Source organism: Pararge aegeria, chromosome 1, assembly GCF_905163445.1.
Source record: "Pararge aegeria chromosome 1, ilParAegt1.1, whole genome shotgun sequence".
NCBI lineage: Eukaryota > Metazoa > Arthropoda > Insecta > Lepidoptera > Nymphalidae > Pararge > Pararge aegeria.
This window is the reverse complement of record NC_053180.1, coordinates 19,033,835-19,059,921: the sequence shown is the minus strand read 5'-3', so window position 1 is coordinate 19,059,921 and position 26,087 is coordinate 19,033,835. Positions and strand designations below refer to the sequence as shown.

General features: G+C 35.3%; 1 protein-coding gene across 1 annotated transcript in view; it reads left to right on the top strand.

The window, feature by feature from the left end:
• Nucleotides 1-26,087, top strand: part of LOC120626564 (inaD-like protein) — a 232,822-nt gene that overhangs the window by 110,130 nt on the left and 96,605 nt on the right. The window contains exon 19 of the mRNA XM_039894120.1: nt 25,769-25,913. Within this exon, the coding sequence (XP_039750054.1) occupies nt 25,769-25,913 (145 nt within the window). The remainder of the gene's footprint in view (nt 1-25,768; nt 25,914-26,087) is intronic.

Here is a 26,087-nt window from a genome sequence, read left to right as displayed (position 1 = left end):
CATAGGAAATAAACAAAAGATGGTGATTCCATAAAACCAAACTGTTTTATTTATCTTTAAAAATTATTGTTTGCATTGTATCAGTTACTGATTTGTCATTACTTTACTTCTATTTAAAATAAATAAATACACTAAGACAATACACATATCACCACCTAGCCCCAAAGTACACGAGCTATGGGTACTAAGATGACTGATGAATATTTTTTTAATGAATAATACACATAAATACTTAGAATATACGTATAAACACGTGGAAATCATTCATGATTATCAAACAAACATCAAACATTTTCCAGTAGTTGGAATCAAACCCACGGCCTTGCGCTCAGAAAGCGGGGTAAAAAAAATTTCAACCAAATCATTCGATCAACGAAATCATTTATTGCACGATATGACACTACCTTAAATCTGTAATAATAATAAATAAATATACTACGACAATACACAAAACGTCATCTAGCCCCAAAGTAAGCGTAGCTTGTGTTATGGGTACTAAGATGATTGATCAATATTTTTATGAATAATGTACATAAATAAATTAAATAAATAAATTAACATACTACGACAATACACAAAACGCCATCTAGCCCCAAAGTAAGCGTAGCTTGTGTTATGGGTACTAAGATGACTGATGAATATTTTTATGAATAATGTACATAAATAAATAAAATAAATAAATTAACATACTACGACAATACACAAAACGCCATCTAGCCCCAAAGTAAGCGTAGCTTGTGTTATGGGTAACTAAGGTGGCTGTTGAATATTATTATGAATATAATACACATAAATACTTATAATATACAGATACACACCCAGACACTGAAAAACAATCATGTTCATCACACAAACATTTTCCATTTGTGGGAATCGAACCCACGGCTTAGGACTCAGAGAGCAGGGTCGCTGCCCACTGCGCCAGTCGACCGTCAAATTAGTAGAAATGTCACTAAATAATTAAATATGTCGAAATAGCAATCTTATTTTGTAGTCTCTACCACTTATCAGGTATTAGCGATTCATGTTGCACCAATATCCAGGAAGCTCGATAAAAGTGTTATCTATTAGATACACATATAATTGCATGTAAGTAGTGGTTCGCATCGAATCTGGCATCCGGACAAGTGCACGGTCAAACTAAGTCACGGGCATGAAATAGACGGCAAAGACGTTGGCGGATTAAAATATAACGTCAAGCGCGAGTGACGCTTGCGCCATTACTACAAACCTTACTTCTTTTTATTGTTCTTATCACACGTCAACTCTGTGGCTGTCTCGTAAAAGAGCAACTGCATTGTTGGTGTAGTAACTGCATCGATGTCATGGTAAATGCCTTAATTGTGTAGCAACCACCGCATTGGTCTGACAACTGCCTTTTTTTATGTGGTAACTGCCTTGTTGAGGGCAACTACCTTGTTGGTGTGGCTACTGCCTTGTTGACGGGCACCTGCTTCGTAAGAGTAGCAACTGCCTCATTGGCATCATCATTCGGCGTTTAAAATGTGGGCGCATAGATTAGTTTTACAGATGTGTGTTGATGATGTGCTTACAAACATTAACATGTAATAAAAATTGTTATAGTCTGCAGACGCAAATTAGGGTAGAAATGTCTGATATCGAATTAATTTGTATTAAATTTAACAATAGTACGTCATTGATAAATTAAGTATGGATCTGAATTAGTATTAGAGGCTGTATTTACCATTTGAAAGGCTTGATTTTATTACTTGTTGGTGCTAAAATCATGATATGCATATTATTTTCATAGATGATTATGTTCTCAGTAGGTTTTCAGTAGTATGAGCGTTTCTAAGAAAGTTATCTTGTCGACAAATTGGGTCTTTAAGATAAGATCTGTTTTTCAATTACTGCACGTAACTCTAAAAATGAACTTTATAACGCATTACTTAGGGATGGTAAAACAATAATTTGTAAATATCGATAAGGTTGTCATGCAGGCTACAACTTAATTTGAAATATTAGTCTTCACAAAGTTCGCACTAAGCACACAGTAAAATATATTAATGGAAACCTAATTATATTAGGTAGGCTGCCAAGATCCCTATCTAATAATGCTCTTCTAATTTGAATTATGTTATTTTTGTGCCAATCATATAGTAGCCAACGCTTTCATGCTTTGTCAGCTTTTTAATCCACAATTTTCATTTTAAAAGTAACAAAATATATTCCTACAGAAAATGCGCTTAGCGCGAGCGAATACTCAAAGGTTATGACAGAATTGAAGATATTACAAATGATGAAAAAGCGTGGATCTAAATGGCTTTCAGTCATGCGCAAGAAAACAATGATAAATGGTTTAAGTCGGTCTCTCAACCTGCCACTGTCCCTCGGAAATCTTATCTGCTCTACCAGGGAGAAAAACTCCCTGATTTATAAAGAAAATGTTTTGGCAGGGATAAGATGAATAATGAGGCAAGTTTTGGATATTTCCGGCACCTAAAAAAGAAAAATAGCATTAATAGCCTTCGTTTAGTTTTTTATAATAAATACGTTTGTTTATCTGCGAGTATGTGCAAAAATTAAGTAAGATGGTATAGGAAGTTGGACTAATAAGGTGAATGAATGAATATACAAATGAATTATTGGGTTCATTTAACTAACAACATCTCACATTGTCGCTTAAAACTATTTGAAAACCTTGCTTATATATAGATCTTTTAAGAGGACTATTTTTGTGACTTAACAATATTTTTGTGCGCACATTGCGTAATAAAATCTTTACCGAATGTCTTGAAACCATTACAGTTCGATACAATTTTATAAGACCTAAACCCTTTAAGCAAAATCGGACCACCGGTTTTAATCCGTAAATGGGTTAAAATCAGTGAAATATGATTCTTGTCAACCATTTTTCTACTAAACAAAGATATTTTTTTTTAATTTGTCATCATAATATGATCCTAAGCATATTAATGATCCACAGCTGGGCGTAAGCTTGCTCCCACGGGGAGAGGCATTCAGTTTTGGCCCTCCACACTGCTCTAATGTGGGTTGGTGGGCTAATGTTTGCGTATGTTTTACTTTAGCGCTCAGATTCGTAAGTCAAATATTATGCAATGTAAAAGTACGTTGTTAATATGAGTAATATAATATCTAATCTATCGACTTTTCTTAAAAGTATCGACTACCTAACTTTCGAGTACAGCACATCTCTAAAAGAAAATTGCTAATACTCGTAATTGAGTTATGGTCAGCCGACCTTAGGCTACCATTGTAGTGTGTCACCTGGCTGTATGTTAACGTTTTATAGTCAAATTTCGGCAACAATCGATATTTCGACAGCCCTATAGATAAAATACCGAGTATAAACATTTCTTGCATCGATATGTAGTGTTGTGTTCACTGTAGGATATTTATTGGTAAGTTATAGAACAGTGGTCTTAATTAAATGTATTTGCGTCATCGTCACTGTCACACGTAACTTTGGAAAGTGTAATAAAAGTTTATGTTTTTTATTATTCCGATTTGTGGTAATTTGTTGTGATGCCAGGTAGACGGGTATTTGTTTCTTACCAAATTATTAAGTTCCGTTGTTAAACGGGGTAACCTGTCAGATAGGTACGACCTGACAGCTGTCTGAAAACAAAATGTCATGATGCAACATAACATACTCGTGAATTTGTTTAAAATTAAGTTAAAAAAGTTTTTATAATATTTCAAAATTATTTAGGTATTTATCAACCAAATACATTGGCATGCTATTTTTCTTTATTCTGAGGAGTAAAGTAATATTTTAAATCTAAAGTTTAAACAAGAGCAGTGTTATTAGATTAAAAATAAAAAAATGAACCATATAAAAGTTGGAGAACGTATTTATAGGCAACTTTTTCTCCTCCTACACCATACTAATATGTACTAGAGCTGGAAGAAAAGTTTTAGTAATTATTTACTGATTACTGATAACAGTTTCTTAATGCATGCATTGCCGTACGTTTGTATGTAAGATTTCGTTTGTGTTTATAAGTTTAACCACTATTCTGTCTGTGTTGTTGTTGCGATCTTACTAATTAATCAATTTGGGGGATGAATATTTCACCCTATAAGGGATAATTCAATTAATGTTTTGGCTTTTATTGTGTTAAGTTTAATTTTCCTGAAATTGAAAACAAGAAGGCGCTGTGAAGTTAGTTTCATCATTTTGTTAACTGATCCCATGGCTTCGGTTCAATTTGCGGGTCTGGCCAGTCGAGTTTGTCTATCTTGAAAATTTCAACACAAGCTTCAGTTAGAAAATTGTCGTGTCCAACACCCGTGCCTCAGAGAGCACGTAAATTAGACCCACTGCTTACTAACCTGCCTTGGAGCAACCTGGTAGCTCAATGCTAAGACTACCTCTCCATCATGGCTACCCGTTAAGACCAACCAGGTAGGTAAAAAAGATTTTATATCTCGTTATATTTACTCCAACAGTCGCTAACAAAAGTTTACATTTATCTCAGTTTTTATAAAACATGCTTGAATGGGGCCTACTACGCCGGTAAAATAGTTCATAATAATGAAAAACTTTTGTTTAACAGCTTTAAAAAATGTACAAAGTTGTCATAAAACCGACAAAGTCGTGCAAGCTAAGAGATTTACGTAAGAGCGTTCCGGTACGATGTCGCGTAGAAACAGAATAGGGGCATGGGTAACTTGTAGTGGAATAAAGAAGAAAATGAGTGATAATCTAAATATCATCTGCTTTTATTTGAACACAGCTGATATTTAGATTATTATTGAAACACGACGTTCCACCAGTTCATAACAACACGCAGATGTCAGAAATACACGAATAAATATCATTTCAAGTCAGTAAAATTAGTAAGTTAAGTAAATTTTAAACTTTTTTATGAAAACTGTCGGTTAAAATATCGGTTATTTGAAATAAAATCAATCAATTCTCTAATTTATACTTTTCGCGAGGCTTGTTCTAGACCTTCCGCACAAATAAGCTTTTATCTAGATGTCACATAAGTTGAAAAGGCATAATTAGGGAATATTTAAACAGAAACGTGGCCGTTATTTCATTTATACGACTTCTTGTACACGTGTTTTCATCGACCGCATACTTTATTTACACTAAGCTACGCTCGACGGGCGTTATTTACTTCATTAACTTCGTTTTGTTTCGTCACCTCTCAACGTCTAAACCAAGTTTAAGGGGTGTTGTTTACTTGATTGGGCTTGCCAATTGCCATCTCTAATCTTATTGTTTACGTCTTCTTAATTGTACATATATGCCGAGTATTTTTTTATTTTATTTCGAACCAGACTGTTTTTTATTTAAAAATACTGTTTTTTATTAATTGAAGGCCGATTGGCGCAATGAGCGACCCTGCTTTTGGAGTCCAGTCCAAGGTTGTTGGTGCGATTCCCACAACAGCAGGGCTAGTACGGGAAGGAGACAATAATTATATCCCCCGATAAGGGATATAATAAACGTGTCGACCCGCTAAATCACGGGAACCGGGAATATAAGAAATTTAACCCCTTTTGCACAACTCTTGATGAAAAATTTTTTTCGCCTCATTTCGGCGGCTATTTTTATTATTATAGCCTTGTTAGTTCACGGAATCAAGATATTTTGCATACTATTGTCGAGATAATTTAAAAGAGATTAATTCCATACTTTTAAAAAATTGATTTACTGCAATAGAATTGGAAAAAAACACCAAAATAGGTCAAAAAAATTTCCTGTCCGTCATGTGTGAAACCCGAAAACACTCTAACTTGTGAAAAAATCCATTATTTGAGTGAAATTTAAAAAAAAAAAATCTAATCGACGATTGTAGGTCACTGAATGCGAATGATTAATTAATTCAGTGTAGTTTAATTGCAATTAATAAAAAACGAAAACTGCAAGACTGTATATCTATATATATCCATGTAAAATTAACAAGGATGGTGATATATCTATGCATCACTTTCCTAGTACAGCTGTTTTAATTTTTTTTTTTTTTTTTTTTCAATATTTGGTAATTAAATGAGCATTATGAGTCGTGCACTTTTGGATTTTCCAAATTTTTATAATAATACACATACAGTGTATATTATTTCCGTTGGTGCGTACTGCGTCAGTCTTCTGAGAGTTGATGCAGCTTTGTGAGAAGATACATATTTATTCTTTCCCTGGGGATATAATTGTCTCCTGCCCATGCTAGCCAAGTTTGTGTGATAAACATGAATGTTTTTCAGTGTGTCTGGGTGTTTAGCAGTATATTATAAGTATTTATGTATATTATTCATAAAAATGTTCATGAGTCATCTTAGTACCCATAACACGGCGCTTACTTTGGGGCTAGATGGCGATGTGTGTATTATCGTAGTACCTATGTTTATTATTTACTATTTATTGTATATCACTTCAGGTAACGTTTCATCAAACAACAGTATTATTTTGTAGCTTTTATTAAGTCGTTTTTATCTACACTTAGAGGAAATATCAAATTTGTAATTTTTTTAAGAGGACAAAACTTTTTTGAATAATATATCAAAAATATAAACTATAAGTTTTTCTACGAGATGGCACTACGTTAGGTATATCACTGATAAATAAGGCATGAATTAAATCGGTACTGGTGGTATGGGAATTGTGGTTTAGTCGTTATGCTTGGCCTTAGCTATGATTGCGAGAGAGTCGCAGGTTCATATCCAGCCGGTCCCAAACTTTTTGTGTTCAATTAAAAAATAACATATAACGTATATACTATTACGAGTATCTAATACCACCTAGACGTAGTACACGAACGCGTAGGTTAATTCCATTTCTGGAATATTATTTTCTCTTAGCCGTCCACTTTTGATAGACTTGATATAAGTCGTCGGCTTCCCGCGGTTTTCTTTTCGACCTTTGGCGGTTGCCAGCTTTGGCATGCCAGTCGAAGCATTCCTCTTCATCTGAGCTAAGGATTTAATTGCGTCCAACCATCGAATAGGTGAACGCCCACTCAGTCTTTTCCTTTTAACCAGGCATTGCATTACCTAACGGTCAGTTTTCATTCTTTTAATAATATAATGAACGCAGATTAATCAAACAGCTGAAACCAAGCGCGACGTTTCATTGAACACGTTTGCTTACGTTAGCTCTCATCAAATCCCCTCATTACTTAAAGTATTGTAAGTGTATCTAATCTGTAAAAATGGGTGCAAACTAATGCAAAATACCTTCCTATATGTAAAGATAAGAAAACTGAAATAACACAGAAATTCATTGTATTGTCTGAGCTCGTGTGCATCCTTTTGAGAAAGAATTACAAACTCTAACAATAGAATACTCAAGGTCGTCTGTGAAGGTACGCCGAGTCCTATTTCAGACTATTGGCTGTCTGTTTATCGAGCCTGGAACGGAAAATAAACTAAGATCCTACGATATCTATCTATACTTATAATAAAACTGTAACTGGAAGATTTCTGTACATTTAATTTATTTTTAAAATTTTAACCGCGGGATGCTTTATAATCGATACTGAGTCAAAAACAGATTTTTATTTAATTTTTGTCTGTCTGTCTGTCTGTCTGTCTCTCTGTCTGTCTGTTCGGGCATCATGTAAATAAATAAATAAATATACTATGACAATACACACATCGCCATCTATCCCCAAAGTAAGCGTAGCTTGTGTTATGGGTACTGAGATAGCTGATGAATATTTTTTTATGAATATAATACACATAAATACTTATAATATACAGATAAACACCCAGACACTGAAAAACATTCATGTTCATCACACAAATACTTTCCAGTTGTGGGAATCGAACCCACGACCTTGGGCTCAGAAAGCAGGGTCGCTGCCCACTGCGCCACTCGGCCGTGAAACTACTTAACGGATTTAAATAAAATTTGGAATAGTGGTAGCTGGTATTCCGGGCCAACATAAAGGATACTTTTTATCCCGATAAACAATAAGTTTCCTCCGAAAAACGGGATGAAAGTTTTTATCAATTTTACTTCATAGCTCCGTTATTTTAATGGAGATTTGATTAATATTGTCAAAGATAAAGGACATAACCCTTCACAGATAACAGCTAGTCGCGAGGCATACGGGACAACGATCGTGCATGCGTATCATCCTACTAAATACTAATACTATAAATGCGAAAGAAATGTAATAATATAAACATTAAGATTGATTATATACCTGAAAATTCGTTTTTAAAATATTATATTGAATCTATTGCTTAGAAGTTGCGACTGGTATATATAACACGTACGGCGACGACGGGAACATAGTTTGGAAATAAAACTGGACCTGGTAGGTAGCGCTGCAATTAGTTTATAGGTTTTTTAAAGATATTAAAACGATTTGGTGCAGACGATTTGCGCGGGTCAGCTAGTCTGAAATAAGTTTATTTATAACTATTACAGTTAGTAGTAAGTTTTAATGTGTACATTTAATTATTGATTTCTTTGTATTGTACCTATATAAAAGCTGAAGTATGGGTTTATATGCCTCTTAGTTATTATTATTATTAAAAAAAACCACGAGCACATAGGTACAAGAATAACGGGATGCAAGGTACTTGTGAAAATGTTAATAAAATATTTGTAAATGGAAGTGGTTTTTTCGGACAAACGCTCGTGTATTCAATGTCCCATCTTCATTGAGTATTAATAGAACTCAGTTCTGGCTTTAGCATATCCTATCTAAAGTACCTTTGGGCAATATTCACATTGCCTAGTTTACTTTCCATGGAAGTGATAAAACAAGTGGTGAAACAGTTAATCTTTTAAAATAAATAGGCGCGAAATTCACTCTACTAAAGTGTATAGGTCTAAAACTGAATTATTTAACTTATTTTTTCCTATTGAAACAAGGCATGGGACATATTATTTAATGCATACTGTAAGATGCAAGCAGTCATAGCGCATTTGGTAGGAGCACGACTTCGCTTTCCGGGGGCCGAGTGCGAATCCCAGCACGCACCTCTTACTTTTCTAAGTTATGTGTATTTTAAGTAATTAAAATATCACTTGCTTCAACGGTGAAAGAAAACATCGTGAGAAAACCTGCATGTCTGAGAGATCTACATCAAAGGTGTGTAGGGTCCACCAATCAGCACTGGACTAGCATGGTGGACTACAGCCTTAACCCCTTCTCATTATGGAAGACAGCCCGTGCTCTGTAGTGGGCCGGTAATGAGTTGATGTGATGATGATTATGACTCTAAGATGAAAATAATTACGGTGTAAATAAAATATAATTATTAACGATCGAATGACAGATTTATGAACTCATAAATCATAACGAGCAAACTTTGATAGTGCCGGGCGCGAGAGACTCCGATCAGAATTGTGCATCCGGCGAGATTAGCGAGAGCCGGCGCATTGAACCGACGAAATTACACGCTCGGTCGAGCACACTAACTTTTGAAACTAACGTTATTATTTCGCATCTCGGAATGCAGGTTTATTTGAACCATTTGAAGTGGTTTGTGTATCCCTGCTACTCTAATGATATATCAAAGAAACTAAGTTCCTTTGGCTCTTCTTCTCAAACTAGCTGAAGCACGCTCTTCTGTTAGATTAGCCTAATATTCGAATTAATATAAGTACAAAGGCTTGTTTTGTCTCCTAATAATTGATTAAGTAAAATTTTTTATTGTAATTTACCTTTAAATATTTATACTTTTGAAAGTTTATATTAACTGACTAATAATTAATTGTAAATAATTTATTTGAATGACTTTTTTACATTTTAATGCATGCTGTGATAACCTGTAAATAGTTGAACATTTACTATGTGACTCATTCCAAAAAAAAAAGCAAGTTTTAATGTATCTACAGTTGGTTGTCCTTTATAAATAAATAAATGAGACATGGTGTAAAATTTCTAGTCAGTAAAATTCATCACTCATCAGACACTTTTAACCAAACAAAATTACGGTTGCTGCATTAGATTAAGAACATATCTTAATTCTGTGGATAGTTGCGTTTCAGTGAAGAGACGTTATTTTATTTTATTTACTTATTAAAGGAACACCAACAGCTTGTTCAAATACGTAGAAAAAAAAAATTACAAATATTTTGTTTTTAATCACTGTGACTAGCAACTTAAAGGTGTACACAGCATTTACTACTACATGACCGATATTGACACTACAAACTATAATATAAATACAAAAAGTTCAACAAAACTAATATTACAATAAGAAAAACTAATAAATAACAAAAGACAACTAAAAATTACAATCCAAAAGTACAGTCCGGATTGCTTGACAGAGCAGATATAATAGCACGTTTAAAATCCTTCTATTCTATCTGTATATGTGTATATAGATACAATAAACGTGGAACATGGTGATAGCTATTATTCAGTGGCGTGCATAGAGGGTATGCACGGGGTATGCAGATGATATAAAATGAAGAAAATCTCCAGTACTAGTTATAGAAAACTTAAGGATAGGCATTGTAAGAGTTATAAAATGCCTACCCTTATGTATTTATAACTCGTACTGGAGATTTTGTTCATTTTATATCATCTGCATATACCCTATGCATACCCTCTATGCACCCCACTGCTATTATTCATCAGCCTTATCGTTTAGTTTTGTTGGTTCTTTAGAGTATTTAGTAAAGCTTATTTCTGTCTCACTCTATTTCCTAAGATTGCCTTTAGTTTGGAAACACCATATGGAATATTTTAAAATCCCCCTTTGCTATGTGCGTTAAAATCTACAATATATTAGATGCAGCTCTAAGAAATTAACCTACGTGTTTGTTTAAGAACAATCTGGCGCATTGGCTGTGCACAAAATGTTTCTATACAATGTCACTGAATGACACTGAATTAAATATATATATTACTAGCTATTGCCCGCGACTTCGTCTGCGTTTGATTTTGTTTTTAAAGTATTCAGTATCGTTAAGCCTTAAATGAGTATAGTAGTATATATATGTATAACATGTGACTGTCAATTAATTAAAGACAAATAATTTGCAATAAAATAAAATTGCGACTATAATTAAAGATCTAAGCTATCCTATCTCTTAAGTTGGACCAGACTGCTCACGGTGTGCCAATTTAATTTAAAATCGGTTAAGTAGTTTAGGAGTCCATCGCGGACAAACATCGTGACAGGAGATTTATATATATTAAGATTATTATTTGACTAGCTGACCCGCGAAACTTCGTCTGCACCAAATCGTTTATTAGAGGTTTTAATATCTTATAAAAACCTAGAAACCTTTGTATCCTACTTTTTAAGTTTATTTTTGTTGTGTCCATTGTTTTTTTTTTTACTATTTGTGGTTTACAAATAAAGTGTATAAATAAAAATAAATAAATAAATAAACTAATGGCAGCGCTACCTACCAGGTCCAGTTTTATTTCTAAACTATGTTATAAGCGGCCGGGCGGCCCGCTGCATTTTTCTGCTCCTGCGCTTCCGCCTTCCGCTTTTTGCTTTTAGATACCCGTCGCAACTTCTTAGCGATAGGTTTTATTTGAATAATTTAAAAAGGAATTTGCAGGTATATAACAAATAAATATTTATAAAAATATTTGGATAAGTATTAATATCATGATAGGAATGTCAACGTCTTACGAATTCCTATACCCGTGTTTTGATCGAAAAATTATAGAAAAAGCAGTTATTGTGACTTAACCATAATAGTAAGACATATAGCCTCGCGGATTCTTTTGTAGATAATCATGATTACTCTAAACCTGTAGCACATTATTTTAATGTATCATCAATCATTGTCGCGGCGTACGCCAGTAAAACTCTAAGTCGGTATGACATCTTTGGAAAAAATATTATTTAACGTAATATTTCAGCCAATTAACAGAAAACCATAGTAAAATAAACACTAAAAGCATCCATCCATACATCCATCCGCACAAACTTTCGCATTTATAATATTAGAAAGACGCCATTCGAACATTGTACCATATGCCTTGGGACTTGCTGGTATATGCGAAGAGTTGTGTCCTTTATCTCCAACAATATTTATCAGATCCTCATTAAAATTAGACAATACATGTTTGATAGTATAAACTTTCAAATAAAAAAATAGTTATTGAAATCGGTTCAAATTTAACGGAACTATTAAGTAAAGTTGATAAAAAATTTCATCCCGTTTCCCGGAGGAAACTTATTGTTTATCGGGATAAAAAGTGTCCTATATATTTACCCGGAATACCAGCTACCACTATACCAAATTTTATTTAAATCCGTTAAGTAGTTTTCACGTGTTGCCCGGACAGACAGACAGACAAAAATTAAATAAAAGTCTGTTTTGGACTCAGTATAGATAATCCCCCGATTGAAATTTTAAAAATATGTTGAATGTACAGAAATCTTCCAGTTACAGTTTTATTATAAGAACAGATATTACTATTATTACATTGACATTACCAGTAAGTATAATTTAATTAGGTTACCTTTCAATGCATACTGAGCAATTACGATTTTATACACATGTATAATGAATGTTCTTGTTGTACACTACAGCACAGCGAATAAAATTAATTTCATTTCATTTGACCTAATTTAAAAAATTCAAAACGATGACATAAACATAGACATACTTTATTACACAAAAAGACATTTAAAACCATACCAATACAGAACAATAATATTTTCAGACTTACTATTTTACCGTAAAGTCTTTGACAATCCTATCTTCGATAACTTGTTTTATGTAAAACAAGTCAATTAAACTAACAAATGATATCTTCAATGAACTCATAAATCATAACGAGCAAACTTTGATAGTGCCGGGCGCGAGAGACTCAGATCAGAATTGTGCATCCGGCGAGATTACTGAGAGCCGGCGCATTGAACCGGCGATATTACACGCTAAGTCGAGCACACTAATTTGTATAATGTTAGATTTCGCATCTCGCAATCGAGATAGCAACGTTAATCTTTTTAGATGTTATTTAATTTTCCTGGGATACTTTGATCGCCCTTCCTTTTATAGATAAAAGCTTAAAACAGTTTTCCACATAAATCTGTGGAGAGAGCTGCCAGACCTTAGATCACCCTAGTCGTTGCGGTACGCTCTTATACTCCCGACCCAAACACTTAAACGTTCAGGAGGTGCCCGAAAAACTAGGACCCTAGTCCCTACTCATAATATTAAGCCAATACCGGCCCACTACAGAGCACGGGTCTCCTCCAACAATGAGGAGGGGTTAAGGCCGTAGTCCAACACGCTGACCCAGTGCAGATTGGTGGATTTCACACACCTTTGAGAAAATTATGAAGATCTCTGTCATGCAGTTTTCCTCGCGATGTTTTCCTTCACAGTTGAAGCAAGTGGTATTCTAATTGCTTAAAACGCACATAACTTAGAAAAGTTAGAGGTGCGTGCTCGGATTCGAACTCGGCTCTCAACCTTGCTATCACCGCATCAAGGACCCTATTAAGTGAAGATAACGCTTGAAAAAGCTAGTTACCAATATTCTTAGCGCATCGTTCAAGAATAGTGGCCGATGTCTCACACCTACTCTACAAACACAATAGGCGCGCTCGCTCGACCGCGCGGTGCTAAGTGATTGCAACGTTTGTGTCCTGTACTCTGTCTCGGACAAGTGCTGGTCATATTTATATCGTATAATAATATACAGCCAGGTTGGAACTCTGCGGGCGATGGAGAGCGCTATGCTAGGAGCATTTCTACGTGATTGGCCGATTGGCGCAGTTTACGCAGATCCTGCTTTCTGAGCCCAAGGCCGAGGGTTCAATTCCCACTAATGGAAAATGTCTGTGTGATGAGAATGAATGTTTTTCAGTGCCTGGGTGTGTTTATATTATATGTATATTTTAAGTATTTATGTATGTTATTCATAAAAATGTTCATCAGTCATCTTATTAGGTACCCAAACACAAGCTACGCTTACTTTGGGGCTAGATGGCGATGTGTGTATTCCCTTCGTAGATTTATTTATTTATATTTATCAAATGAATAGATCCGTAGAAGAACTAGAGGTACCGACATAGTTAACGAATCGCGAAGCTGAAGTGGCAATGGGCAGGGCACGTAGCTGAAGCGATGGATGTTGGGGTTCTAAGGTGCTGGAATGGTGACCCCGCAGGTCAGCCTGCAACGAGGTGGACCGAGGATATTAGGCGAGTCGCTGAGAGCCGCTGGAGGCTACCGGCTCAGGACCGTGGATTGGGGAACTCCTTACAAAAATACCTATATACAGACTTCTAACAAAACTCCAGACACTCGCGCATGATCTTCATCCATTCAAGCATACAAAACGAGATCAGGTTTAGCCTCTAGGACAGCATTGATCGCACAGTCTGCGAGGTATTAGCGAGCGAGCACTGTGCGCGCGGTACTACTAACAGCTTGCATTTCCTAAGCCGTTACACCGCCGCGAAAAAATGTAAGCATCGTTATAATCTGCTCGAGTTTCCTCATAACTTGCAAAGAGTTATACCCTACGCAGCGCAGGTGTAGTGCCAATACAACAATCAATTATAGGTGTTTACAGCATTATCATTTATATACCAGTTCAAAAAAAAAACTTAAATAAGGTAATAATAAAAACTGACTTATCTGCTTTATTGACGTAGGTGTCAATACCTCAATAAATCAGATAAGTACCAAACGTAAAGTTTTTCAAACTTACTCGACTGCCAAATATACAAACCTATGATATTAAGTAGGTACATATAATATTCCAACAAATTGCGCAAGTAAATATTTGTTACAAAAAAAAAATTTTAATCGGTTAACATTTGATCTTTGGTGGATGGTCTTTAAACACTTTCATGACCTTTTCTAAAGGAGTTGGATTTTGGGATAAAATGTATCCTATGTTCTACATCGTAATTCGTAGTATAAACTCAAATCGTGCAAAATTTCATTACAATTCATTAATTAGCGTGATGCGCTGCCTGATACAGACAGACTGACAGACAGACAAAAAATTAAAAAAATTTAAATTTTTGCTTCGGTATCAATTATAGTGACCTCCAAAATTTTTTTATAATATCTTCAATGTACAGACTCGACCTGTTAAAGTTTTTTTAAAAGTATATATTATTCATATAAAGTGCGTACCAAATACATAGACAATTCTGACACTAGAAAGAAACTCACTGTTGCTTATACAGAGTTTCTATGCACATAGATCAGTTAGTAGGGAACATGTCGTCGAAAACGTGTATTAAATACGAATACGAAATATATACATATATACGAAACGTTTATTTTTAATGCATTGCAGATATAGCAGTGATTGTTCTAATAAATTAAAAACCTATTTGTATTGAATCTATAGGCTCATTTAAATACATAAAGTTTCGATTTTATATAAATACCTCGATTGTTGTTTAGCGAATATCTTGAAAAAGAACCAAATTCACTTCTATCTTGAGCTTATTGTGTTCTTTTGTCTTCTGGACGTAAAAAAACATGTTTTTCAACTTTCCCTCGTGATTGTACCAGAATGTATCCAATTGTACTATTGGGGCGTGAACGCTTGGATGCATCGTGTGTTTCACGTTTTCAATTTGGAGTTATTTCCAGGGGCGCATGATTGATACGGAGGCGGTCATAGCAAATTGGTTAGGACTTCGGCTTAAATTTTGGGGGGCCGAGTTCGAATCAGTCAATAAGTTATGTTGTTGTTGACAAATAAATAAACTTCTTTTAGTTATGTGCGTTTTAAGAAGTTAAAATATCACTTGCTTCAACAAACTCTGCTGAGTAATAAGAAATTTTCACATTGAATATCTCAAAGGTTTTTAATATCAAAACGTGAACTATACCTAAGTTTGGTACATCACATGTAGAGTGGTAAAGCAGGGCACTTATCAGCTAAATTTGTCTATAATGTGCCAGTAACAGAGCCACTTACTCGGATCAATCATCATCATCATATCAACCCATTACCGGTCCACTACAGGGCACGGGTCTCCTCCCACAAAGGGTTTAGGCCGTATTCCAGTAGGACTCAACAAACCTTTGAGAACATTATAGAGTACTGGCATGTACGTTTCCTCACGAAGTTTTTTTTTTTTTTTTTTATTTGGTTTACAAACAGCTGAACATTTCAAAAGAACAATTGACGGCCGATTGGCGCAGTTTGCAGCGACCCTGTTTTCTGAGTCCAAGGCCGTGGGTTCGATTCCCACAACTGGAAAATGTTAGTGTGATGAGCATGAATGTTTTTCGGTGTCTGGGTGTTTATATTTATATTCTAAGTATTTATGTATAATGTTCATAATAATATTCATCAGTCATCGTAGTACCCATAACATAAGCTACGCTTACTTTGGGGCTGGATGGCGATGTGTGTTTGTCGTAGTATATTTATTATTTATTTATATTTATTAATTTAAACTACCTTATACTGTATGAAGACAAAATGTAAATCTACTTACAGGTAAACACCTGCAATAAATAGTGTTAAGCTAGCTTACAACTACACAAGCAAGATGTAAGTGTATGCAGTGTAGGAAGGAAAAAAATTATTAAATTATTATACTTTACTTAAAGCTAATTCGATTGATCTCCGGAATACGGCCAGAGAACCACAATGCATGTCTATTGAACTTGTTATAAAGTTCACCATAACCTAGGGACTAAAGGTTTTCCTTTATCAAATATCCATTGAAGCTAGTGATATTTTAATTATTTTAAACGGTAAAGTGCGTTTACTAATTGAAAAAATTTAGAAGTGACTGCTGGGATTCGAACTCGGCCCCCCGAAAGTAAAGTCGACGTCCGCGGGGCACCGCTTCACCCAGTGGAATAAAAAAAAAAAAAAATCTCTCACAATCTTCCCAAAATGTACTATTGGGACACGAACGGTTGGATACATGGAGAGAATAAGTTTAACGTTTTCAATTCGGAGCAGTTTCCAAGGATTCAGCATTGCCGCTGACAGCTTTGTTGCTGACGTCATTGTTAGTGACGTCATTGTTACTGACGGCTTTGTTGTAATGGACATTGTTACTGGATGTTTTCTTCTGTGGTGGAAATAATTGAAAACTATTTTGTTGCAAAACAATTGTTTGAGGCAATTATTTATAACGCTTGACGCAAAATGGGGGATAGGGTTGAGCGATTTTCTGTCTGTTGTGTGAACGTGTCACTTTAGTGCTGATCATATGGGTTATTTTAGGATGAGGGTTTTTATTTCATTTCATTAATATAACGAGTACATCAACTGCCTATGGTTTATGATACCCTAGTACTATTCCGGGAATCGCTCTTAATATTTGTGGCTATATATTCCTATTTTTTTTTTTTGAAGACCTCCCTGGAGCAGTGGTGAACGCTGTGGTCGTACAAGTGGGAGGTCCCGGGTTTAACCCCGGCTAAAGAAAATAGGGAATGTTTAATTGTTACATGTTGTCTGTCTGGTCTGGTGAAAGGCTATGGCCGTGGCTTGTTACTAGACAATGGCGTGCCACCAAGCGAATTTAACGTTCCAAGCTAACAGAATAACCCGCTAACATAGTATATTGCATCATCTATTATCATCAGTTTGGACTATCAAACCGCGAGCCACAGAAAGCACGTTAACCTGTTGTCAAAACATGCGATAATAATCGTAGAAGAATATTAACTTGCGTAACGTGATGTAACTATAATTTGTAGAAATCGATACGGTATTAGCTTAACATAATTTTTAACAAAAGGATAAAAATTTTAATAATTCAAATTATTAACCACTATTCCAAACAACTTTAAGCATTATAAATTATTTATATTATTTTTTTAATGTTTAACTTTTGTTTCAACTTTAATTTTATTTTTACTTTTTGTTTAATTTAATTCCAAGTAGTGTACACACTTTGGGTTCTAGCTTAGAACAAAACTTGTTTTTATATTTAGATCTACCGTTAGTTAATAACTGTTTTGTGTACCTTATAACAATGAATAAATAAATAAATCAAATCAATAAATAAACACTGCCATACTCCTAACACTCAACATCAGTTACCAGCTGGTGAGATTGTTATCACTACATAGTATAAAACACAGTCGCCTTTTCTGTCCCTATATCCCTATGTGCGCTTAAATCTTTAAAACTACGCAACGGATTTTGATGCGGTTTTTTCCAATAGATAGAGTGATTCAAGAGGAAGGTTTATATGTATAAAACATGCATAATATACTAAGGCAACATTGCTAATTTTAGAGGTTTCTAACGTGATGTCGTAAATTAACCTATTTTTTTGGGCTTATTTAGCAATTTAGCAATAACGCTGCCTAAACCCTACGAGTTAGATCAAATTAATGTACTACAGTATTGTACACCATAAAAAGGTCTACAAAAAAGTCCGCGATGGTATATGTTTATATTTTAGGGATAACCCACATTAACCATTTTTATTGTTTACTTTTTACGTGAAAAAGTGGCTTATTTACGAAGCTATTTTAAGCAATACGGCATTAATCCTTATCAAATTAAGTAGGTAATCATACATAAGTCTAGCACTGAGTCAATTTTGTTCTGAAATTATAAAGTCATGTCTGGAAGACGTCGTCGTTCGAACATAGGTTGTAGTTCAGTGAATGCTAGAAGAGTACGTTCACAAAGAGATGAAGAATCGTCAACAGAACGTGAAGCTCGACTCAGTCAGCTTAGGGATAGATATAGAGTTGAGAGAGAAACAGAATCTTCAATAGAGAATTAACACAAAGTGAGGGAAGGATTAACCTTGAAAACCTTTGTGTTTTGATAGACAACATCCAAGAGTTAGTCAACAAAGTCTATCCTGACATTGATGACATAAGTTACAAGACAATATCTTGGTTTAAAGAAAGAGCGATTCTGTCATTAACTAATGAACAAGTAGATAAGGTAAATAACTTGATTCTTTCAAAGATTGATGCGCCGACGAAAATATACTACTCGGTGGCTACTGTTCTCGATTTGGAAGAAGCTGTTCATTTTCCTACAGAGTTTCTAAACTCTTTGAACCCGTCTGGACTCCCTCCTCACAAAATGGTGTTGAAAGTAGGTTGTCCTGTTATTTTATTAAGAAACCTGAATCCACCTAAACTTTGCAATGGCACGCGTTTGCTGATAAAATCACTGAAAACTTTCATAATAGAGTGCACAATACTCACAGGATGTGGTACCGGAGAAGATGTATTGATTCCCCGAATCCCTCTGATACCATCGGATTTTCCCTTCCAATTTAAACGTTTAAATTGGACGTTTTCGGTAAAGACATCTTTTGCAATGATCATTAATAAATCGCAAGGTCAAACCTTCAACATTGCAGGTTTAGATTTGAGCGTTGACTGTTTTTCACATGGCCAACTGTATGTCGCTCTTTCAAGAGTAACCTCAAGAGAAAACATGTTTGTATTGTCTAATGACAAGAAAGCTGTGAACGTTGTGTATAAAGACATCCTGTAATATATTAATTGTTGTAAAAATAAAATAAATACCTAGGTAAAAATGTAAAAAGTAAATAAGTAAAAATGTGTAATGTAATAAAAATTGTATGAATTTAGATATTCCAAAGATAGCAGGAAATCTTCATAGTAAGTATAGGGAAAGAGGAATTGTTTTACTCCAAATTTAAAGCGTGCAGGCCAAGGGCAGTAATGAATGAATCAAAAATACTGGATCGATTTTAATCATGTTTTCATTGAGTGACATAGGCATATATATTTTATGCCCGTGCAAAGTCGGAGCGGGCCGCTATGTTTTTATATACAACGTTCATAGTTTTTCTGTAGTGTATTTAATTTAGTATCAGCATTGCACCCGTGCGAAGCCGGGGCGGGTCGCTAGTCAAGTGATAAATTATGATCAAATAAAAAAAGTCGCTCACATCTATAACTCTGGCGCTCAGTAGATATAGAATGATGAGGTTGATAATTTCTGAACATTACGGGGCCTTCTACTCTTTCTAATACGATTATGAACTTACTCTGTAATAAATAAAAAAAATGTTTTATTCATGTAGACTTTATCACAGGCACTTATAAAGCTTTTTATACATTTATCATGCTAACACTTATGTTAGGTGATGGTGATAACTCCATTCGTTAACTTAAAACTAAAGCTAGGAGGGCTCCAAGCGCTCCATGGTCCAAGAAGAGCCCACAAAAACTTAGCCAGGTTTATTTTTGTTATCACCATCTCACAGGTAAAAGCCGACACCGTCTATACATCGATGCGAAATTGTTTCCGGGCGAAGAAGGACTTTAAGGCGGTTTTAGTTTGGGTCCTTTCCGCACTTCGCGCACGATTGTTCTATAATATCTAGATAGCTTCATCGGACCTCCGTATGACTATACTTTGTAACGATAGTAGGTTAGTTTATCATGCCAATGTGAAATCTATTAATACGTTGTTAGAGTCCATGTCTCGTATTAGCAGTAATCCGCTAATCCTCATCACATTAACGTGGATCCAAGTGCTCCAGTCTTCATTAGCCTGCGATCAGCCACCACAGTGGCACTGGAACGACAGCCAGCCGACTATAAGCAACTGGATAATTAACTTACCGTTTTAATTAGCTTTGGCTAATAGGCTTAAGCATCAATGGATTTGAGGTCAGGCGCAGTCGGAGCGTAGTGGAAACCCGACAATATAACTCACGTTTAAGCATTTACAGCCAAAATATGGTGCCAAGGAAACGTGTCGTGTTTGCCGATTGGTAAGAATTTACTTATAATATTGTTTTAAACTGATTTATTTCACGTACACTAACATTTATTTGATACTAGCTTCTACCCGCGACTTCGTCTGCGCGGACTTCAGAATTGTGTCTAAAACTACGCTCGTTAACATTTTTTTGCAAACAAATGAACTATTTGAGAGATCTGTATAGAATTTACATGTCCTTTTACATAGCATAACAAATTTCAAAGCTGTTTGCCCGCGGCTTAAATTCTCTCCCTTTTCAATTTTCCCTCGGAAACAACCTTAAGGAATCGGGTTCATCCCGATTCCTTAAGTGGTTCCGAGGTAGCCTATGTTTTTTTCCATGTCAAAGGCTACATGCATGCCAAATTTCGTCCACATCCGTTCAGCTGTTTTTGCGTGATTGAGTATCAAACATCCCCACTTCACATTTATAATATTGGTAGGATATATAGGTACCTATGTATATATATATCTATCTCCGTTCAATCTGAACCGTCGTTCCTATGAGATTCCCAACTTCTGACGTTATTCTGACGTAGATTCACGGTCACGGGCCAAACCCTAGACAAAAAACCAAAACTGTCTAAACGTCACCCTAAGTCGAGTTACGAGCCTTAGAGAAGGTAGACGTACCCTACCTAGGTCAACGTTGACATCGTTCTTAAATTTCTGGCAAGCTTTTATCTGGCATCCCCATCGTTGAAATATTACAAGGTACGAGTATAGTATTCCGAGCATACCTACTGCGGTTCATGCTACTACGGTGTTCCCCGTGCATTTATTGCCCCGTGGACAGCACGTAAGGGTACAGGCACAACTATTGAGTGTCTGAAGAATTATAGGCGTGTGTATTATGTCATTAGATGCTTCTCGAGAGTTCTTTATATCCAGACATGTCAAGGTCAGAGTTCCATCAAGGATGGCGGGGGGGAGAAATTTCTTGCATTCTATTTGTATAAACTCATTGCGCCATTCGAGTCAAGGACGTCCAGATTGTAGGTGTCCCTGCGGTCTCGGTCAGTAATATACCATTTTTAGCGCCACCTGTAGGGAATTATAAACACGAGATAAATATTATCTCTTACGGTTGCTTGTACTTTTTCTATGGACGACGAGATGGGATCGACGAGATATTGGGTAGACACAACTCTCGCGTTGCGCGCATGTTTGCTCTGGACAATCTAGTAACTTAAGGTAATTACTTAAATTTATTTTATTTGCTATACTGCAGTTACAAACGAAACTAATCGAATACAATTTCTATTTAAAAATTTATGCTGGAATGCATGATCGGAACTAAATATTAAAATTCCGCCGCATCGCGTTACTTACACTTTATATAGGGTGTTTCATAACGCACCATGATACTGAAGGACACGCAACGGGGTCAACGCTCTAATTAAGAACAAAAATATAGCCATCGTTAGAAATGAGGGCCACAACGCTGCATCGATGTATGGTTGCGGATTTAGTTAACGATTATTATCAGATGGTCGTTTCATTGATGGGGGCGAAAACCTTCTCAAATGTAGACTTTCGGTGCCTGACTTGGGTCTATGTTGTTTAGCTAAACCGATCTTTGTTATATTTCACTATAAGTGAGCCCTTGACTGTAATCTACTTCTATCATAATCGGTTTCTATGTGACATCGTACCGGAACGTTTAATCGCTTAGCAGGCCGCAGCCTCCCACCAGACAAAACTAATAAATAAATAAATAAAATAAAAAGCCATTTATTTCTCATCAAATATATAAATTTTACATTGATTTTAAATTCTATTTTATACAAAATATACAGATAAGTCTTCTTGACCAGAGTTATTTTTTATTACCGTGCATTAACTTAGCATAAGTTTCATGTTTTTCTTGAAATTTTTTTTTTACTTAATATCTTTATATTGTCACAGTTATATATATATATATATATTTGTGTCGTAGTATTTTCTTATTAGATTGGTCATTTGATTTTATTTTATTATAACTTATTATCGATATTATTACTACTAAGCTAACTATATTTTAGCTAAGCTACACCTATATCTCACCCGACACAACTGAGTCTTGGCTATGTAGTCAATGTATTTTCTTATTACGTTAGCTACAATTGAAGCCTTTGAAGAGGCAATAATTATAACCCTTGTCAAGGCTGTAGCTTTTTTACATATTTTTTTCTTTTTCCGGATGGTATGCGGCAATTTTAATAAAAAATAAAATAGGGTCGAATTCCAGTGCCCCAAAAACAGTCCATGAGTTTTACCACAGAATTGAGAACACACAGAAACCGTGTACACGACTAATATTGAAGCATCAAAACCAGTCCACTTTTGTAGTGTTTCTAGAACAGGTGGTTAGTCACTTCATATTATTTAGAAGTTGACAGTAATTATTTTACGTCTAATGTTTTGAAAGTTGGAAAAAGATTGTGAGCTAGCAACATTCCGCGGTCTTAATTTAGTTTTATTTTTAATTTTTTTTTAATTTAGTTTTATTTATTATTGACATGTATTTATTTTAATTGCATTCAACATTATGTCGTAACTGATCTTAAATTGTATGGGTAAAGCCTGAAATAAATGATTATTATTATTAATAATAATAATATTATTAAAGTGGGACGTGCGCGAGGGGTTTCACTGTTTTTGTACACATTGCAATCAATAATGGCTAAATGAGGATTCTGTATGTTCTTGATTCAATGAGTGTGACAATCCTGGATTAACAGACTGGCAGACAGACACAAATTAAAAAAAAATTGTGTTTCGGTTATATTTCCATGAGAATAGCTTTTTTTCACGCACATTTACAATGTAAATGCGACTTTAAGCCAATACTATTAAATGGACTGACAATTTTGTTTTAGATTACTTTAATACATAGTATATTTTATTACAGCCCTTAAAAGCCATCTTACTTCAAGTAATATTCAAAGTAACGTTGCGTGCAACAACCGCAATTAATTGAATCGCTGTCGCACCGCGTCGCTGACATTTTACACAGGATGCTTCTTTTACACCATTTTTTTTTATTAATATTGTATTTCTTATTATTTTTTAGTAATGAATAAAAGACATTTGATATATTACCTGCGTGACTGTTGTGCGACAGTAAAAAAGACACTCAGTATTAAACAGAAATAATTCCTGATTTAATAGTATATTGTGCAACAAGTGCGATAAGTTGTCGATCGAATCGACAACATCGCACGGGTTGCAGATACTATTTTTTATTACAAATGTGGAGATATATGTGGGCACAATATCCCAAGTCCCAACAAACGGATGAAAAGTTTAAAAAAAAAAACAAATATACTTCAAACAATAAATACAAATTAATTAATAAAACTATAAACTTTGCAATGTCAACCTCACTTCTTTTATATTGACAGTTAGATTGTGTTTTGTTTTTGTTATTTATTTTAATTTTAGCAGTTTTTACAGGCATTTTGCGTGCGACAAGGATAGTTTGCGTGTGTTAAGTATAATTTGCGTGCGCCAAGTAAACTTGTCGCACTCAAATAACAGTTTCATTTACGAAAAAACTCACGCGTCATTTTAAAATGGGCAAACAGCTCTTTTTCAACTGCAACAGCGGGTACTAAGATACTACTTATCCCGCATGAGTAATTAAAAATTATGTACTCAATCAATAGGTTAGGTTGTTACCTGTAGACTTAATACAATATTTTCCCGCTCGCAATCGTTTTCGAGTATTGAAATACTTGAACATCAGATTAAAATGGATCTTATCCCTATTGTTTTAAAGCTTAAATTTTTTGTGTAATTTTTCAGCTAGGGCTTTTTGCAGAACATTTGTGAAATAAAAATCAGAACTAGGCGATTTGCGGCGATTTGCTTCTTTATGAGGAGTTCAATAAGACCAATTTTAATTTGGCAGTATAGAGTTTGATATGCGAAAACAAATACTCGATTGTGACTGAACAAATTTCGAACTAAGGTTATTGGACTTCAAAATTCATATTGTTGTGGTGATACTATTAATGGATGGTTTTTCGTAGGTGTCTCTCTCGTATTAGCTTGAAAAAACAAACAAAACGTTACCTTAAAGTTAAAACAAATATAAAATCTAAATTCAAATACAAACTTTAAATAGAGAACATTACGTTGTCCCTACCCATGCACCGCAAAACAATTTATCAGAAAATACATGCTTGCCTCGTAAAATATGCAGACATCGCGTCTAGACAGTTGCAAATATGTTGGCAGTCCATTACCATGAGTTTATCACATCGTCTCAGGTTGATAACTCGTCACTCGTCACTGTCACGCTATGTCACGTGTCCAGTAAAGTTAACATGCGTACCAAGAGGTACGTATGTCTACCATTTTCAAATCTTATGTCTATGAGTAAACATTTTTTTTTAAATAATTTAAATAAATATACTACGACAATAAACACATCGCTATCCATCACCAAGGTTAGCGTAGTTTGTGTTATGGATACTGAGATGACTAATGAATATGACTATTGAATGATATGCATAAATCATAATATACAGATAAACACCCAGACACTGAAAAACATTCATGTTCATTACACGAACATGTTCCAGTTGTGGGAATCGAACTAACTCGCTGTCGCTGCCCACAGCGCCAGTCGGCCGTCATACAATTAACAATATTACCTTTGGCGTGCATATTAGCCCTACAGGCGTATGCCTGCAATTAGGCGACGCGACGCGACAGTAATCGTGTCACCGCCGCGACAGCCGCTTGACCGTTGCACTCACGCGTTCGTTAAATGTTCAATATTCAAAAAGTTCACAACTATGGTGATAACACGCTTGCACGCATTCTGTCCCCTGAAACTGCCTCTAAATTTGTAAAAATACCACCTAAAATAATTTAGCATTTTAACTGGTATTGTGTTAATTATCGTACCGGACCATAGAGTTATCATAGATCAATCCATATACCACAAGTCTATCAACTGAAGCGGTGCCTTAAAAAATGCATGGTTGCTACAAAATATGAGCTATGGAAACAAAAAAGTTTAATCTATCCATTATGGGTTACACATCAATAGAAGTACCATTTAAGACACCGCTAAGATAGTGAGGTCGACAGTTAGCTTAGCAAGAAAGAGCACTCCGTCGGCATGTGATAAAGCTATTGACAAAAATAGGATCAACACTATCTTAAAATGCAATATTTTCCCACAGTCACGCCATTCCAGCGATGACGGTGAAGACAGCAGCCCCCGAGCGTCGCGGCGGAGGCTCTGCTCAGAGATGGGGCCCCCCGCGACGAGTGACGCTGCGGAGACGACCCGGAGCGCCACTAGGGGTCAGCATAGTCGGTGGGAAGGTAGGAATGTGTAAATACAAATTTAAAATTCATTTATTTCAAGTAGACCTAATATAAGCGAGTCAAGTATGTCTGTATGTAGTGACTCTACAAACGGTTCGGAAGTCAGATTCGACCGAGAAGAAGCTGGCAAGAAACTCAGCAGTTGTTCTTTTCCAACATCATTTTACAATT